We start from the raw sequence: 20023 nt of genomic DNA, 5'->3' as shown, positions 1-20023 counted from the left end.
ACTGACTTCAGCTACTGCTTCCTGTCCTCTGTCTCTGGACATCAGGTTTCTCAGAGGCTGGCACCACGGTTCGTATCTTTGTCTCTAGTTAGGTAGTACTGATATCCAAAGTACTCACAAGCAGCTACTACATGATAGAAGTTGGGAGCTTAGTCACGCATCTCATACTCTGTTCCCGAGCTGTCCCAGGCTAGACACAATGCCAGACAGTGGAAGAATAAGGAACAAGACCAAGTTATTCATTTTGGAGGATCCCATAGAGTGAGAGGTGAATCCTTTTCTTATTTACTCACAGTTTTGAAGTAAAATACAGAAGAGTTTGCTAGCCTAAATGACCACATTAGATGATTATAGACCTCCACAACTAATACAGAAGCCCTTCACATGATGTGCCCATACACTGGGTACACTAGTTCAGACTTCATTGACTTTTTTTCTTGGACTGGTAGGTTACATTCCTGGGCCATAAACTGTTTTCTCTCCCTTCCAATTCTCTTCTTAATTTATCACCCTCACCATGAATGTGTATTCTTGCTGTAAACTACAAATCTGTAAGCATTAACAAGAGGAGAAATTCCAAGTGATTTATCCTGCATTCCCCACTACTGGCCATGCATTTTTTTTCAGCCTCTCTGCCTTGTCTCTTGGGTGCCAATCTGAAGGCTCCTGAGCTCACTAATACTTCTTGCTTCTCTGCTTAGTCTCTAAGACATCTTCCTTAATGCTGTCCATAGCTTCTCGTGTTCTCTCTTCCCTTTAATTACTGAACATGGAAACAAATGTGATTTGAGGCCAGATGTTGTGTAAATCTCTGATAGATGCAGTTGCTATGGCAGGATTTTCCTAGTCTAAAATCTCAACTGTGTCATTCGTTGATTGCATAAATCCTTGAAGAACAGACCACTCCAGACATCCACTATAAAATAAAAAAGGTTTTAGTTTTGTGAATCAGGGTCATGCTGCTTTATGTTGTAGCCTGACCTCTAAGTCAGAATCCTCTTGCCCCAGTGTCCTAAGTGCTGGGATTTCAGGGTGTACTACAAGGCCCAGTTTTGGCACTCACACAAAAAAGGAGATGCTGTTTACACCTCAAAGGGCAGTGGGCGTCACACACAGAGCACTTACTAGCTGAGCATTCCATACCTTGACGCTCGTGCATTGAGTTCCTCTGATGTGTCTGTCTAGCATGCCTGGAACTGCACGTTATGTTCACTAGTTGAACTTATCAAACACATGCTGGGTGTCACTCTCTTCATCACTACCATGGACCAGAACCAGATTCATGTCCTGTGTCCTGAGCCACTTGGGGTTTGTATAGCTTTTAAATTCTTCCATTTACTCTACTGTCCAAGGTTTAGCATATTAATATTTAAAGCAAAAACAGAATGTTTTATTCAAGATCCAGTTTCTGTCACAGACAGCAAGCTAGCATGCTTTGTATGATTTTTCAAATATCTAATGCTTATCCTTTGATTCATAATATTAAATGAGATTTAAGGAGACACAAAGGCATACTTGAATTCACATTCCTTTTTTTGCAATATATTTTTGTTGAAAATAATTTTTCCTTCCATTTTCTGATCATAGTTTCCACTCACCCGACTCCCCCCATATCTTCCCCTCCTTCCCACTCACTCAACCCCATGCCCTTTCTCTCTTTAGAAAACTTCCTTTCAACATTAAGAAACAACAAACATTTGAGATGTTTCTATAACTTTAGAGTCCTAAAATATCTTCAAGTAATTCATAAACTAAGCCAAATCAGGGTAGCAAGTAGCCATACAATGTACAAACTGTTGAGTCACAGACCCTTGTGAAACCTAATGGAAAAGTTCTCTCGAGGGGCCCAGAGAGATGGCCCAGCAGATGACAACAACTTTTCTAACACAGCTGAGTTCCAGTCCCAGAATTTACGTGGTGGAAGGAGAGAACTGACTCCAACAAATAGTTTTTTGTCCTCCATACACACGCCTTGGCATACATATGATACACATACACACACACACATGTGTGTGCACTCATACACACGAGAGAGAGAGAGAGAGAGAGAGAGAGAGAGAGAGAGAGAGAGGCAAACACATAAATGGTTTACACTACAGAGCATTCACAGATCCAAAAAAATCTATCCAGTTACCCACATCTTCATTACCCAAAGGCCGACCCCTCATGATAAAGCACTGTTTGTTAACATTCTCTAAGAAGATGCATTTGCCATTTTGAGACTATTTCAACATAAGAACAAGTGGTTGTGGCCAAACTCAGAGGCAGCCAGACACCGCTCTACAGCACCATGTGTTTAGTCTTTCAGATCCTTGTGCCCACACCCAAAGACGGTATTAGACACCTTGGAACAAGAACCTCCAGGGCAATCTGGAAAGCCTTCAGCTTCTTACTAGTACATCTTCAGTAGGATATCTTAATTTCAGTGTGGGAATTCAATGGATTTAATTTCTTTTTCCATGAATGGTTATTATTGACATTATATCAAAACTGATTGATGAATTAGCAGGACCTCCATCTTCCTGCCGCACACACCCATTCACCCTGAGGAGGCAGAATCAAGAAAGTGGCCAAAAAAAAACAATAGTAGCACGGTTAATAAAACTCAGAGACAGAAGTTGGGGTTCAACTCACAGAGAGGAAAAGCAAAGCAGCCATTGGTTCTTATCTCAACCTCAGTCCAAAAAATGGCGATTCTGCCTCCAGCAATCTCAGAATGAGACTGAGATTGAGAGCTGTCTCCTCCTGTCTTATATTCCCCTTTAGGCCTGGGATTAAAGGAACGTACCACTGGGACTAAAAGCATGCACCACCCGGTTTCTATGGCAACTGGTATGGCTATTGGGATTAAAGGTGTGTGTCCCCACTGCCTGGTCTGTAAAGCTGACCAGTGTGGTTGTTTTACTCCCTGATCTTCAGGCAAGCTTTATTTATTAAAATACAAATGAAACGCACTAGAGCTTAACCCTCAGCAGTTTCTGAGCAGGAGCCTCTTTTTCCCCCTCACAATCAGAAGCACATTACTTAATATCATATCAGACTCTTAGTTAACAACATGATTGCTCTTTAACACAAGATACAGCGATGGCGGGAAAGTAACAGGTAAAAGCTTTCTTTTCTCTCTTCAGAACATAAAGAGTATTTAAGATGAGAAAATAAATAAATTGTGCATTGTAAGCAATCAAGTTCATCTTAGACTACACATAACTCTATTGGAAACACATGTAACATACCATACACATAAAATACCGAAGACCATCCGGTGTACTGCACGAGAATACCCGCTAAGGGCATCGCAATGACTGCTCCAGCATAGGAACCTAGAGGGGAAGAGAAGGAAAATAAGGGAGTGCAATACAAGTTTTCTCCTTGCATGTGCCAGGACTGGCTCACACAAACACATACAACAACGTCATCCATGAATGCACACACACATGCACTCTACCCCAGCAAATACATCTTCACCCTACGCATCCTTACACAAAACCACGGGACCACACCTCGGATCACACCAAGGTAGTTAGGACATAGCAAATTTAAAGAGCTGTAGCCGGGTATGGAATGGAGAGGTGATTAAAAGTACTCATTGCTCTTGCAGAGGACCTGTGCTCTGTTCCCAGAACCCACACAGTGACAGAGCACCATCCATACCTCCAGTATTAGGGGATGTGGTATTCTTTTCTGGCCTCTGAGGGCACTAGACACTAGGTGCACTTACATACATACGGACAAATATTCCCACATCAGAAAAATATTAATAAATCTTTTTAGAAAGGCATGTATTGTCTTGTACATTACCATGCAGTTTTATCTTTGCATAGTGTTTTCTACTTTTATTTCAAAACTTATCAAAAATGATTGTGAAAATAGTATCTCAGATAGAGACAAAAGCTAGAATATCTTAAAGTCCATGTCTTAATGTGTACAAATTCAGCATTTACAGGTAATAACATTGCTGATAGTTTATTATGGGTGCGTTATTTACAGTAGCTCTGAATTTGAAAGTGAGCTTTATTGTCTCTTGGTTTAGAAATGAAAATTTTCTTGCCTAACTATCTGGTACTCAAAAAAAAAAATCTTTTAAGATGGCCAGGCCTTCTATATCAGCACTCAGGAGGCAGAGACAGGCATATCTCTGTGAGTTCAAAGCCAGCCTGGTCTACACAGGGATTTTCAGGCCAGTCAGTTCTACATAGCTATCTCAAAAGTAAGAAGTAAATAAACAGGAATGAAACTACCAATTCATGCATTTGAAAATGGTCCAACTTCTAAAACAATACAAAACACAATGAAAAGCTGGTTTAAATATGGCAGTGAGAGTTACAGAATTAAAATAGTTGTCAAAACCCAGATACTTTATCAAACTTTAACTCATTATCCATTCCCTAACTGTTAACCCACCACAAGTATGCGATGCTCACCACAAAAGGAGGTGGTAGCCAACCTACTCCTTTCCAAAGGAGGGGCCCACTTGCTCCATATCCCATGACAGGCTGGATAGGTGACACCCTGTGGTGGGAAAACAAACATGTCCAATTAGGATGCAGGGGCACTTGGAAATTATACATCCCCTCCCCAGAGCCTGATTCTAATCAGATGGTACCAACAGGCTCCTACTGAACCCATGAAATTCTATCTGAGACATTTTTGCCCAGACCATGACTGCACACAGCCTCTTCAGATGACCTCATCTCTTAGGCTTTTCTCTCACCCTAATTCTCTTATCATTAAAGCGGGAGATACGACTCTCCCCCAATCAGTTTGCCTGCAATTCTAAACATCTTGTGAAATTTGGACACCTATTGTGAGGCACTACATTGAGTGGTCCCCAAATACAAGGACCCTAAATCAGAGTTCAGCTATCTAGAAATTGACATTAACAATAACTGGCCCTTTCTATAATTTTGATTCTATCATATTTTATTTTTCCATTTTGAAAGAATGATCCTCTTGATTTTTTTTATAATTATCTACTTCTATCATATTCCATGTAGAGAAGGGGCAGTTTATAGGTCAAACTTGGGTTTTTTAAAGACGTTCCATCAAAGTCTTCAGGATACTTCATCAAGAACCAATTTGTATCGTGACATGACTAAGAATATGATAAACAAACACATCAGTGTATTAAAGGAAAATGGACACAAGATAAAATTCTCAAGGAGACTGGAGGGATGACTTGGCAGTTAAGTTGAACCCAAGCTTCTGGCCACAACAGTCTCTGACTCCAGCTCCAGAGGATCCAATGCCTCTGGCCTCCTCTGGTACCTGCCCTCATGTGTACATGCTCACATGCAGACATGTACACCTACACATAATCAAAACACAATTTAAAAATTAATTTTTCAAAAAATGCTTTCAAGTCCTAGGAATATAGTTCATTGGTATGGGGGGGGGGCACTTGTCTGTTCAGCATGCATGCATGCAGCCTTGGGCATGAACCCCAAATAGATTGATCCCCTTACATTCCCATGCCTCACTTTTTATTTTAACATTGTGTGTTTCAGTTAGCATCTCTTTATCCATGGAGACAAAAGTGAAATGATGCCCTCTGTAGTTCTTACCTCCACAAGCCCTTGCAATATCCTAACAAAGATGACACATCCATAATGCACTCTGGCTGCCGACGGGATCAACATATTGAGGGTCGAGGTGAGCAGTATTGCAGCCCCAAAGACCCTGGAAGACAGAGATGGGAAGACATGGGACTCAGCAAGACTTGGACAGCTCAAGACTCCTTGGGTCAACTCAAGTGGTTAGGAAAAACTACAACCAGTTTTAAAGTAGACGTTCTCCTAACAGAAGAAAATAATTCTTATGTAGATTGCCTAGCTGTCATAGATGGATCCTTGAATTACCTTAAAGTTACACATTATTTGATGTGCAAACAAACAAACGAACAAAAAAAAAATAAGAATGGGCCAAAAGCAATCCTAGTTCAATGCTCCAGACATCACAAGGTTGGATCTCACAGCAGGTGCTTGTCTTCCTTAATGTACCAGTGTCAATTTTCTTTTTTTTTCTTCCTCTTTTTCTTCATTGTGGGATACAGAAGTGAGCAGATTTTGTCTGAAGTACACCCACAGAATCATATATCCACAATAACTGAAGAAAAGGGAGCAGAGAAAAATGTAGAGCTAAATAAAAATCAATTTAAAAAAAGAAAATATCAGATATAAAATTGTTAAAGTTTTTTTTTCTTTTGGAACTAAAATTCTCATTTAACTTAATCACTTATAAAGATTCTGTACTTTTCTCACTAAGAGGTAAAACACATCAGTGAGAATGCCAGAGCTGACCCCTTGCAGAGAAGTTTGAGGAGCACACTCTTCCCAAGGCTCTAACCCAGTGTCACCAAGTCACACTTGAATCTTTCTGTTCAGTCTGGCTTGGTTGCCTCGTTGATGCTACAATTTTTCCAGAGATGTATTCAATATTCAGAGATGTATTCAGTTAAAGTCAAACATCAAGGCAGATAATTTTACTTTTTTCTTTTCTTTTTTTAAAGAAAACAAACTATCTTTTTTATTATACATACCAATTCAAGTTTCTACTCCCTCCCCTCCTCCTATTCCTTTCACTTACCTCCCCCTCATCCCACCTCCATCCGCTGCTCAGAGACCATTAGGCACATTGCTTTAGGGAAGGTCCAAGGCCATCCCTACTATATCTAGGCTGAGCAAGGTATCCATCTAAAGAGAACAGGTTCCCCAAAAGCCAGTACAAGCCGTAGTGATAAATCCTGGAGCCACTGCCAGTGGCTCCTCAGTCTGCCCCAGCCTTCCCACTGTCAACTCCATTCAGAGGGACAAGTTTGAACCTATGCTTGATAATTTTCTTAAGATCTGTAACCACATCTGCCTTCCTTTCCTCCTCACTGGAGATAGGTTAACCCACCTCATGCAAACACTCTGCCCCCTCTTGCCTCAGTCATGGCATGTTCCATTTGGAGTCAAAGATAATACAGTATGCTACACTTTGGGATGGGCAGCTGTAAACAATTCTATCTGGTTTGTTCAGCACATTTGCCTTCTTGTAGCTATGTTGGGATAATCTGGATTGAATTTGCTTTCTATGAGCATAACTTCCTGCCATGACCTTCTCTCTGCTGCGAAGAGTTTTAAAATGGTACTGTCCATAAATTAGTTGGAAGGAGGTGAATTCTTATACCTCTCCTTAGTTTGGAATCTCGAGTTCAGGACTACTGACATTCTGGAGGGATAATCCTCAGTTATTGAATGTTGTCTTATGCATGAACTGATGTTTAATTCCATCCTTGAACTTGACCCAGTAGATACCAATGGCATTCTCCCTCCCAATCCCAACAGACAATGTCTGCAGCAACTATCAGATATCATATAGGCAACAAAATCAGCCCCAAAGTGGAATCAGTTATAAACTATTTGTTGAATGCCAACCACAATCAGAGCTAAATTTAAATCATGCTAAGACCTCACAGGCTGTAACTCCACAACCACTAAAGGTCACATCAACACAGGTATTAATTCACCCACATCATTCCTTGTAGATGTCCTTTACTACAGAGTCTTTCTATATCCTAGAGTGTTTCTGCTTCTATAACCACACAACAATCTCTGAATGCTTCTAAGTTAGGAATTCCCCCCAACTGTCATTCTAAACATTATCATTGTTTCTGGAAAGACACTAACTTTATTCTAACTTATTAGGAGTAAAGTGTATCAAACTTTTTGAAGGTAAATGAGATTAGGATCTTATTTAATTTTAGACAATTGCTAGGCAACTGAGTATCAAAGTAATTGCATTTTGGAGCAGCAGGAGTCTTACCCTGTGTGGAAAGCCTTTGTGCTTCCTCTTGTCACTCTGCCAGGGCTGATGATGCTTTTCCACTCACAGTGCACCTGTGTACACTGCTTCAAACCCTTGCTTGGCTGGATATGGAGGCGTGTATTGTACTCAGATAGGGGAGGAAGATTCTCAGAGCACTTGCTATACTGCCTCTAACTCTGATTTCAGCTAATCTTCTGAAGAACGGACTGCCCGAGTTAGACTTTTTTTTCCTCCCCTCATTTCTCAAATAAGAAAAATGCCTCAGAAAAACTGGCAAAGGAAACAGAAAGTAATGAGACTGTGAAGTGAACCTAGGCCCTGGCTCTTTTGATAAGGTTATTATTACTGACAATCAAGAAGCCTGAAGAAGGCTCAGAGTGTACCAGGAGAAGGAAAGAGAAAAACAAGGAACCTGGAAGCAGTAATTGACAAAGTCTAACAGAAATACAAGGGAAATCATATTCTACTGAGGGTGACCAGGAAGCTAAGCTTTCAAAGAAAAGCCTCCTGTCCATGTCTTGGACATGAATACAACAAAGGCAGAAATTGCAATAGGAAGGAATGAATCACAAGTGCTCAGAATTAGAAGTGGTTGTATTATGAACAATCATACATATAAGCCTCCTGTCCTATCCATGTTTTTCAATCCTCTTCAGCCACCATCTGATCTGTTTTTCTTGGGTCCCTAATACACTGTACCACATGTTTGGCCATCTTCAATGATGCCCTGTTTTCTGGTCTAGCCATGTGTCCTATAGTGGTATTTTAGTCAAAGATGGACTATCTACTATTTGATTATGTTGCCTAGTGCTCAAGCTATTTTTTATTTGTGTAGGTGTGTTGTCTGTTTGTAGGATGATAATGCCATATCATGCAGTTCTCAGACAGCATCTGCTAAGGCATAGCACATGAACAATACATAGTAAATTATGTATGATTATTCTTTAAAGATGTAGCCCTTGCTTGATTGACTACACTCTAGGGTGGTGTAGAAGGTCCTTCTGTCATTGTGTTGCTTTCATTGGTTAATAAAGTAACTGCTTTGGGCCTCTTGATAGGGCAGAGTTCAGGTAGGCAGAGAAGACAGAACTGAATGCTGGGAGAAAGAAGGGTGGAGTTGGAGAGATGCCATGGATCTGCCAGAGACAGATGCTGGGAATTTTCCCCAGTAAGCCACATGGTGATATACAGATTATTAGAAATGGGTTAAACTAAGATGTAAGAGTTAGCCAATAAGAACTTAGAGCTAATGGGCCAGGCAGTGATTTAATTAACACAGTTTCTGTGTGGTTATTTCAGGGCTAAGCTAGCCAGGTGGCCGGGATGAACAAGCAGCCCTCACCTTGCAAGGCTATATACCTGCTGGTATATGAATAGCACAAGTTGGACTGGGTGGGTTGGGGAGAAAAGAGAACACAAAGCTGGCTCTCTTTTGGTGGGAGAAGAGATGCATCTGGGAAGAAGTTAGGGGAAGGGGACAAATATAATTAAAGTGCACTGTACAAAATTCTCAAAGAACTAAGACAAAATAAAAATAAAATGTATGAAAGAGTTGATAGCATAGCAAGGAAGAAACTGTGAGGAGGAAGAACAATGGAGCAACAGAAGACAGAGGGTAGAAGGAAGCTGGATAGCATCAAAGCACATGGGATACGTGCATGGAGACTCATAGCAATATCCATTTGTTTACAAAATTAATATGTACTCAACAATCGCTGTTTAATAAACAAAAAGGAACCATGCTATAATTAAAATAAGAACATTAGCGTCGTGCCATGGTTAAGATGGTTGACTTCAACCCAGACCTACAGGGCTTGGGTTCAAAGGTCACCTTTGCCATTGTCACGAAGAGATGAACCTAAAGCAGCTTGTGCATGGTTCTGTGCTTCATTCAGTATCTTCAAAACAGGGATGTCAACCAGGCTCAGTGGTACAGATTTTTGATTATATACAATGGACACAGTAGAGTGCATCCTAAGCATTCAAGGAGTATCAGCTTATAGAAGGCAAGTGTGGAGCCATTGGGTGGACATAGCTCCTAAGGTTGTTCTGGATGACAGTCAGGTGCCTGGCACACAAGAATGTATCCACCAGTATGAGCCATTAAACTATAATGTGTGAATCGGCTCTAGAGTCTCATTTTAATCCATTGACAATGACATTAAAAAAGCTACTCCTAGGGCCACAGAGATGGACCAGAAGGTAAAGACTCTTGCTGCCAAGACTGATGACCTGTCTCTGACTCCTGAGACTCACATGGCGGGAGGACAGAACTAACTTTCCCAAGTCGTGTTCTGATTTTCACATGCACACCATGGCACACTCCCCCACAAATAAACAAACAGAATTTTTAGAAAAAGGAGGAGGAGGAGGAGGAGGAGGAAGAAGAAGAAGAAGAAAAAGAAGAAGAAGAAGAAGAAGAAGAAGAAGAAGAAGAAGAAGGAGAAGGAGAAGAAGAAGAAGAAGAGAAGGAGGAGGAAGGAAGGAAAGAAGGAAGGAAGAAAACTACTATCTCTAGTCTTCCTGTACTTCCTGCACAAATAGTATAATCAGCACAGGAAAAGCCTCAACAGCTCCTCAGGTCATATACACAGAAAGCTGAGAATGCTGGCTTGCACTTGCTGGGTCATTTGTAGAATTCAGGCATCCTATTACTAAAATCAACAGTAGCATAAGAGCAGCAGCAGCGGCATGCTAAACAGTGCCAGAAGCAGAGAAGTTAACAAAACCTTTGAAAAACAACAGCCTTATTGATAGGTAGGTGGTATCAGCAGTGGGGAATGAGGATTGGAGTCTAGTGTACTCCCCCACCACACCACACACACACACACACACACACACACACACACACAAGTGTCCCTGACTGGGTTCTAAGAGCGTCTTTAGATCACCATCCGTCAGAACAGATCATTATAAATACAGTTGACATTTTGTACAGAAAGTCTAGATTTCAGTAAAGAAATTGCAGGTGTAGAGCTGACTGGGAAAAGAAGCTACAAACCAAGAAGAGTTCAGCACTATGGAGTCTCCACTCAGGCAAACATAATGATGGGTGAAGGCCTTGCTAAAATAAATTCTGAGGCTCACTGGGAATGTATAGACCTGAGAACTGCATGTCTCAGAATCCCAGCGATCTTGCTGGTTCTGCTCTGAGCTTCACAGGTTTAACAGTATTAGGTAACCCCAGTCATCACAAAAGGGGGGGGGCATACAGAGGAAGGCCTATAGTATGGGCTTTCTTTCTTCACAGAGGGCAGAAACAGGAAAACCAGAAGCACATGCTGGAATGAAAGATGTCATGTTTGTGTGTCTGTGAGGGCCTGTGCATACAGGGGCCAGAGAACAACCTTGGATGTCTTTCTGCAGGAGTCATCCATGTTTAGGGAGACAGAAATAGCCTAGAACTCATCACGTATGCTAGGCCAGTGGGCCAATGAGCAGGCTCCAGGAATCCACCATCTCTAGCTCCCCAATGCTGGGATTACAAGAGCCTACTGCTACACCTAGCATTTTTACCTGTGCTCTGGGGATCAAACAGGCCCTGATGCATGTAGCAAGCACTTTAGCAACCAAACTGTCTTCAAGATGCAAAAATTAACACAAAGTAAAAGAGGATCAAGAGCCAAATTCTTCAGCTTGATTTTGCCTACGCTGCTAGTCAGAATGGCTAAATAGCAAGCATGTTTTGCTTGAGGTATTTATACAGGCAGACATTGTGCCAGGTAAAAGTGAAGCTGGAGATACAACTCAGTAGTGAAGAGCACTTGCTGTTCTTCCAGAGGACCCGAGGTCAGTATCCAGCATCCATGTTGGTGCTTGCAAGCACTGTAACTCTTGTTTCAGGGCATCTTATGCCATTTCTAGCCTGTATAGGTATGTATGTACAAAAATAAAAGTCAGTAAATCTTTTTTTAAAAGAACATAAATTCAGTCATTACAGTGAGAGAATTCAAATACCAACTGGCTTCCTTCAGAGGATGCCCTTGGGTGAGTGGTCATCACTGACATTTGGATGTCTCGCTTTTTGCACCTATAAATGTACACACTGAAGCTCCAGTCAAGGGAATAGCGTGAATATTAAACGAAAGTGCTATGGAAGAGGACAGTGCTATTCAGAGAGCTACCACTCCTCAGCCTCTTCCTCCCATAACAACTCTGCCCCAATTAGATGGTAATGCTATTTCAATGACTGCACAATGCCCAGTGGTTTCATGTCACATTGAATTTCTAGAAGCATAAAGTGCACAAAACAAATGTACTAGGAATACTATCTCCCATTAAGCAACACTGGATTGATTGATATCCATTAGTCTTTTAATCGATGCCCCACCATCTCTCAAACATATAAGGAAACAAATAATGATATTAGGATGTGGATAACACTCTATCTACCTTAACCCTCTACCTACCTTAATTCCTTAATCCCCCCCCCTCTCTCTCACACACACACACACACACACACACACACACAAACTACTTTGATTTCCAATTGGTCTTCTTTGACAGATGTCCCTAAAGTTGTTAACAATACATTTTTATAAGGCCCACTCCAGAAATTCTTTTTATCTCCATCACTTCCCACATTTGTGTCTTGGAGAATGGAGCCAGGGTATGTGCTTATTCAAGCTATGTGGCACTAGTAAAATGTTCTGGGTAGAGGCATGTTCTTATGAAATGAGCATTTAATACATTTGTGCAAAGACGCTAACAAAGATGTACCGATGGCCTGGTGTGCAAGCAATAACCAACCTTTGCTCTTTGTACCTTCTCTGCCTCGATGCCTTTAAACCAGTTGTCCATTTTTCTGTTTTTTGACTTAAAATTCTAGGCTGTAGTTATAATGTCTTGTCAATTCTAGGAGACTGAACTACTTTCTTTAGATGGCTGCAGGTTACCAGCCCTGGATTGGAATCTAGGGTGTTCCTGATGACAAAACCTTACTTGATATAGTTGCTGAGTTAAAGGACAAGCATGGAAGCTTGAGTTCAATCTCCAGAAGCCAGAAAATCTAGGGAGTGGGTCTCAGAAATGTCATCATACCTATGGTGAGACAACAAGTGGAGACAGGAAAGTGCCTCATAGCTTGTGGGCCTGTACCTTTATGTGAACAGGTAACAACAAAGAGATAGTGTCCCAAATGCTACAGAGGGTGACGACTGACATCCAAGCCTTTCCTCTGACCAGACCCACACTGTGATACGCATGCACCTTCACTCATGCACATGAGTGCACGCGCGCGCGCGCACACACACACACACACACACACACACACACACACATACATTTCAAGGAAGTCCATATAAACTGGGCATGGTTACACAAGCCTTAATCCCACACTCAGGCGGCAGAGGCAGAAGGACCTCTTTGAGTTCAAAGCCAGCCTGATCTACACACTGAGACTCTGTTTCAAAACAATAACAACAACAAAAACAAACCAACCACATGATTAAGTTGAGAGAAACAGTGTGCTTAGCAAAGAACATCACTCGAAATCAGAGCTCCTGGGGTCACACCTGGCTCCATCTCTTAATCTTTGGTTGTATTACAGAAAGTAACTCAGCTAATTCTGTGCTTGTTTCTCTCATGAGCAAATGAAGTGCCAAGACACTCATCATACGGGGCCATATGAGAAAGGAAGACAAGAACACACAAGTGATGTGTGCAGTTGTGTTTGCCTCTAATTCAATGTGTTCCTCTTGGGAAAAGCATAACAACTAGGAAGAAGGTTTGTAAACTGCATTCCTTTTGCTTCCTACCCTCCTATAGCCCTGTATAGAAGTTGTCCATTTTTCTGTGTTTTGACTTAAAATTCTAGGCTGTCACACACCTGGAAAGTTTCCTGAGCACACTTGCTCGCTCCTCCTTCCCAGAGCTCCTCTGCTCCAACTCAGAGGGGCTGACTCCACCTTTCCTTGCTTTTGACTAAAAGCTAGATTCTTTATAAAAAGGAATGTACGGGCTATTTTTAAGTGTGTATGCCTACCGGAGTTTATGTGCATGGCTTGTGTGCAGGAGCCCTTAGAGGCAGATCACTTGTGACTAGAATCCCAGGCCACCTTGAGGTGCTTAGGGGGGGTGCTGGGAGCCAAACCCAGGTGTTCTGCAGGAACAGCAAGTGCTCACAACTTCTGAGCCATCTACCACTCCTGCTCCCTAAAAGCTAGATTCTTGTTTATATTTTATTCAACTGTGGAGTCTCTATCCTTCTTCAGTGTTTACATTAAGTGACATTACTGTCAGGCATCCTCAGGCCAGGAACTGATTTTTCACACCTAGGAACTGGATTTCACAATCCTGGTGTTTTTAAATTCCTTTAAAGTGTGCTTTCATTGTTTTTCCATCAATCAAATGCATCTAACAACATGAAACAAGACAGTTTATTTAAGAACATTTTAATGAATTTGTGTTGCAGAAGAATATCAAGGTAATATGACTAACCAATTACATATTTATAAATTAATCTTTGAATTTGAATTTATATTCAAGGTCTTAGTTCTTTTTTCTGTTTCCTTGGTAATCCTTCTAAATAAAGAAACTAATTTAATGTTGACTGTCTTTTTCTCTATGTGAGGGTGAAGAATGAGCAAGGAAATATTCAACTTTATATTAAAAGTATTTGTAAAAAAAAAAAAGAAAATTTACCTGAAATGAATGTTTGCCAATTTGGTTCATCTTTAATTTTGAATTGTAAAAGTCATTTCTCCACAGCATGTAAAAATGTATTTATGTTACTATCATTTATTTAAATGTATACTGGAATCCTAACTGTAAATAAAAGCTTCCAGTAAATACACATTTCAACAATGAACTAAAGAACTTTCTTTACTAAATAAATTTATAAAATATAATAGAAATATATATTTAGAAAATATATATAATACATATAGAAATATATATGTATATATAGTGAGATAGATCTAAATTAGACATTTTATGTTGTTTAGCCTTCTTTTTGATAGCTCATAGCTGACTTCTAACACAGGAACCCACACATGGTACGGTCATTAGTCAGATAAGGCTGTGAGAAATTGAAGCAGAACAAAATGGAATGAAATTTATCAACTAATGCGTAATTATTTTCTTTGTTCTACAAAAGCATTAGAAACTTATGGGTGCTCTTAATTTTTTTCAAAGCTCAATATGAGAATCTATGACATAAAATGAAGGACATTTGCTTATTTAAGTTGTTTTTCAAAATTATACGAAAGCAGATTAAACTTGGTTTTCTCATTATTTCGCTCAAATAACACGGACAAAATAAATTCTGAGTCCTTTCAGGTGAAGAACTAATTTCTATTGGGTTCCTTTCCATGTTACACTTGTGAACATACAGGCACTCAGACACACACAAACACGCGCAGGCGTGCCTGCACACACACACACACACACACACACACACACACACACACACACACACTACTGCTATTTCTCTTTTTTTTTAAAGCGTGTTATTTTTTTGATAATTTCATAAAACCATTTTGATCATATTCCTTCCCTTCCCCACCTCTCCCCGCCCCTCCCCCACATTCCACTTTCTCTTATGCGTGGAATGATCACCCACTCTACCATCTTGTGCAGGACTGGTTGTGAATAACCAGGGGAGGAGACTCTGAGCCTCTACGGGGACTGGAAACCTTGCAAATGCCAACAATACCTACATCATAAGCGACCCATGCGTGATTAACATGCACTTCGGCTGCCAGGAGCGAGAGGTACATTTCTGTGATCTTCTGCCCCCAGTACCCTGGAGAATCACCTGGACCCCAGAAAGATTTGCCCTGCAGACAGGAAAAACTGGTGGCTTGTCACCCTTGCAATGGACATCTGTCTTCCCTAAGACAATCAACTTGCTGCCATTTGGCTTGTTACTTAAGAGGAGACTCGTGTTCTCACCCCAGGTGTGGGACTAATTCCCTCCTGCAGTTTGCAAGAATAGACTGATTCAGGCAGTTTTAATCTATTTAATCTAATCAAATTGGGGCCTGAGCCCCTCCCTTTGTCACATCTGATGCCTGTTCTCATATTTAAAAGAAGAAAAAAAAAAGAGGATAGCACAGGCTGGAGGCAGCCCTCTGTGTCCCTTGGTACATCATTAAGTTGTAAAAATGACTTCATCACTCACGACAGAGAAATTAGACTGCCCCAGTGGTGGCATAAAGCAGCGGGAGAATTATCCTACCAGCTGCCTACCTGACTTTCCTGCAAAACGCCCCGCGCTTCCCCCACCCAGAAGCTGCAGTGCGTCTGCGTCTGCCCACCGGTGCAATGTAGAAACCAGAGCTGGGAGGGGGAGAGGGGTTTGTAGAATGGAGAGAGAGAAAGGCCACTGTCAGCAAAGCACGTGCAAGTCCTTGGAGACTCCGCCCCGCTCCAGCCTATCTTTCCATCATTTATCTTGTGGTAAAGGGTATTTTCTTTTGTTAGAAAAAATAATAAAAGGCTCCATTACCCCAGGTACCTAACCTATCGGCCTCACAATGACAAAGAAGCTAGACGTGTGATCGGCTACTTGGTGAATGAGATAGAAAAGCTAACCTTTGGCCACAAAAGACTGGGTACCTAGAAACCACTTCTGCCCGGAAGGATGGTGGTCCCCTGCAGCAAGCTCTTTGCTTGAAGTCTAAATGATTTTTCTCATGTAGAAGAGATTGGAAATGTTTCTCACTGAGGGCTAAGAAACTGCATCTGGAGGTTGACTTTTTAGTGAAAGGGTAAGTAGAGACAGAGGAAGAAAAGAGTCAGACAAATAATAGATATATGGCAATTTGATACTGATAGATGGTAGATAATAGATGGATGGAAGATAAAAATAGATGCTAGAAAAGAAAAAAAAGACACCAGTAGATGCATACATAGATACATAGGTTACAGTAGCTTTGTATGATTGGTGTCAGATCTTAGGAACTCATTCCCAGAGCTCATTCTGTTAAGTTATTAGTTGAATATATCATTGATGCTTGATTTCTCAGAAGGAGAAAGACTTAGAAAAAATTGTGCAGGCCTAGATCTGAGATCATGTGAAGTTGTTAACCCTAAAAATGTCATTCATCTCTTTATAAAAATCAAACTGACAAAACATTCTTTAGAATCAGGAAAGCAAGTAAAAAAATCTACTGAAAGTGTTTTATTTTTATTAAGGAAAATGCACATTGGTAGAAGTTCTAAGGCAAGCATTTGGATGTTTCATCTCCATGCTTTCTATTGTTGCCTCTTTTACATTAAGAAAATGCATGGCGTTCTATTCTTTTTTGCACATAAAATGTTTAAATTTCTTACAGTCATGGGACAATCTTCCAGAGGCCCAGCAGGGCAAAGGGATGAGTGAGTGGGGAGGAGAAATAAATGCCTCTTTTCTGCAGAAATTCAACCTATCCTCTGAGCATATTGTGAAGCATGAAATCCATCTCTTCAGAGAAAAGAACAGAATCACACTGTGGCAAAGAAGTTTAGATGCCAAGACACCCAGACACACACACACACACACACACACACACACACACACACACACACACACAGAGAGAGAGAGAGAGAGAGAGAGAGAGAGACAGACAGACAGACAGACACATACACAGAGATACACACTTACGGAGAGGAACACACATACACGCAGATGAACACACACACAGAGAGAGAGAGAGAAAGAGAGAGAGAGAGAGAGAGAGAGAGAGAGAGAACCAGAGACAGAGAGAGAAGACAAAAGACACAGACAGACACATACACAGAGATACACACAGAGAGGAACACACATACACACACATGCACACACACACGTACACTCTAGAGGCATAGATAGACATGTATACACAGATATACACACACACACAGAGAAATACATACACACATACACAGAGAGAAAGAGAAAGAAACACACACTAGAGACACATAGAAAGACAAAGACACATATACACAGACATACACACAGAGAGAAGCACCCACACACATACACACACAGCGTGTATGCTTCTTCTCAAAAAGAAAAAAAAAACTATACCAAGGATCCCTTGGGCTTGCGATCTCTAATTCATGGATTTATCCCTGGATTTGAGGCATGACAGATTGGAGTCGTCATTCAAGGAGCAGATGGCTCAGTCTGATGCTGTAAGTGAGCCTCACAATGGAGCCTACAGTGAAATGCAGAGATATGACACTCCTTGTAGAATAAGCTTGTGCTTTTGCAGTACAGGAGCCTGATGGGGTCTCTTTGCAAGATGGACATTACCCCCTCCTTGGCTTTATATGTCATGTTTCTTTCTGTAAAACAGGGGCCTGGGCCTGATGAACTCTGTCCAGCTTTAACAGGACCCCTTGTCAGAGGAGAAGACCATGCTGCAAGAAGTACAGCTCGCTTTCTCTTAGCCAAACAAACATTTTAAAAATGAAAACCTTTTTCTTTTCTCCAGCAGAAGTCATTATAAAGACAAAACAATGCACTGTGGATTATCTTCCTTAGAGGACAGGAGAAGAGAGAAAAGACTGCAGCCTTCACAGCAGAAGTCTAACCCCTAACTTCAATGAATTTCCCTAGATGTGCTTACCCCAGACTGGAACTCAAAGATAAAATGCACAGAATTCCCAGCACTCTCTGCAGGTTTGACTCAAACTTCTCTTTTAAAAAGAGCCACTTTCAAGTTTCAGGTGAGGCTTGTATAATTTTAGTGAACAATAATCTAATTCTAAATAATCAGTTTGCGAGAATTGATTTTTAAAGCAGAAATACAACACATGAACATGGACGTTACTGTCACAGTGGAAATAGTTCATTTACCTGACTGATAGAAAAACTGAATTTTAAGATTAATGATCACAGAGTATGTCCTTCATTTTTTTTAATTTAGGTTTATATCAGCAACAAGCAGTCATCAATTACATAGTTCTGAATACCTCCCCACATCCATATGTACCCTCTCCTTTAGCTATCAGAACAGCAAAATGAAGTAGGCACTTTGGTTTTGACAAGAACATGAAAGAAGGAAGACTCTTGAGCCTGGAAGTTATTAAGTAACATATTCAGGATCTTGAAGCTATAAGGTTTGGCTTTGGAGACTACATCTCATTTGGTTTCTTTAGCAAACATGCACCATGGTCAGATAATCTTCAAAATGGCAGAGATGTCATCATAAAAATACAAACAAAAAAGAAGCACAGATAAAGACTACAATGATGTAGCTAACCCTGTTGGAAGAAAGAAGGCATTGGACCAAGAGAAGAATAAGATAGCTTTGTGATCCTGCTGGTGCCCATAGCTCAGGGAGAGGTGGACAGGATAGGAGCAGGTAGGGGAATGTCTACAAAGGGTTTAAGTAATACTGGCAAGGACAGTTACATTGTTATACACTGAAAATGTATCCACCAAATGTCCTTGGCCTCTTTTAGTTATATCTTCCCCACTCCCCTTCTGAAAAAAAAATCTGGTTATGGTCCTGTAATTAAGCACTTGCCACAGCCACCTACAATAGCCTAGACACCGGACAAATCCACGCCTGGGTGGCTCTACATTGTCAGCATCTAACCCACCATCTCAGGTGCCCTGTACTATTTGGAAGAAAACTGATTTGACCCAACATTTTTATCACTGTTTTAAATATGTCCTCATCTTAAAGCATTAGGGATTTTAAAAGGAGTCTCCCTTTGAAAGCTCAGCAAAAGGCCCTCCCTGGAGGTGACTGAAGAAACAAAGAGAGGGGAGTGTAAGAAGTGCTCCATTGAACTGAATGTCTTCCCTCCTGACTCCCTCAGCAACTCCTCCTAATGAACAGGAAAGACTTAGAATTTGATCAATAAAATGACCCAGAGTCGGAATCCTGACCAAAAGCAAAGCTGTCTTCACTTATCAAGCAAATGGAGAAGTCCAATGTGCTGTTTATTTTCCATTGAGAAATGAGCAGAGAGCATAGTTAGGAGCTCCCCCCATCCCTGCTCCTCCAACTGTCTCCACACAGCTTCTTCCTCACTAACAGCTAGGGCAAACACTTTCCAAAGAGCCTCTTTAAGGCGAGAGGGAAAAGAAGCTATCCTCTGTGCCCCGGGGAATTTCAGCCTAGGAGGAGGAGGAGGAGGAGGAGGAGAAGGGGGAGGAGCAAGCAGCAGCGTGAATGAACAGGCTGGCAGGTCTCTAGTTGCAAAGACCTGCCCCATGGTGTTTTGCCTTTTCTGGGGAAAGAAAAATAGCAGGAGATATTCATTTTTCCAATCAATTCTACAAGAGTGTCATGTATCC

General features: G+C 41.1%; 1 protein-coding gene across 1 annotated transcript in view; it reads right to left on the bottom strand.

Moving 5' to 3' along the window:
- The window catches only part of Slc17a6 (solute carrier family 17 member 6), a 40638-nt gene that overhangs the window by 13525 nt on the left and 7090 nt on the right, over positions 1–20023 (bottom strand). Inside the window, exons 4-6 of the mRNA XM_041657013.1 lie at positions 5562–5676; positions 4422–4509; positions 3234–3320 (exon numbers count right to left, since the gene is read on the bottom strand). Of these exons, the coding sequence (XP_041512947.1) occupies positions 3234–3320; positions 4422–4509; positions 5562–5676 (290 nt within the window). The remainder of the gene's footprint in view (positions 1–3233; positions 3321–4421; positions 4510–5561; positions 5677–20023) is intronic.

This window comes from Microtus oregoni, unplaced genomic scaffold (assembly GCF_018167655.1).
Source record: "Microtus oregoni isolate MIOR12 unplaced genomic scaffold, Mior012 000000F_ref0000247, whole genome shotgun sequence".
NCBI classification, from domain to species: domain Eukaryota; kingdom Metazoa; phylum Chordata; class Mammalia; order Rodentia; family Cricetidae; genus Microtus; species Microtus oregoni.
This window is presented reverse-complemented; position numbering and strand designations above follow the sequence as displayed.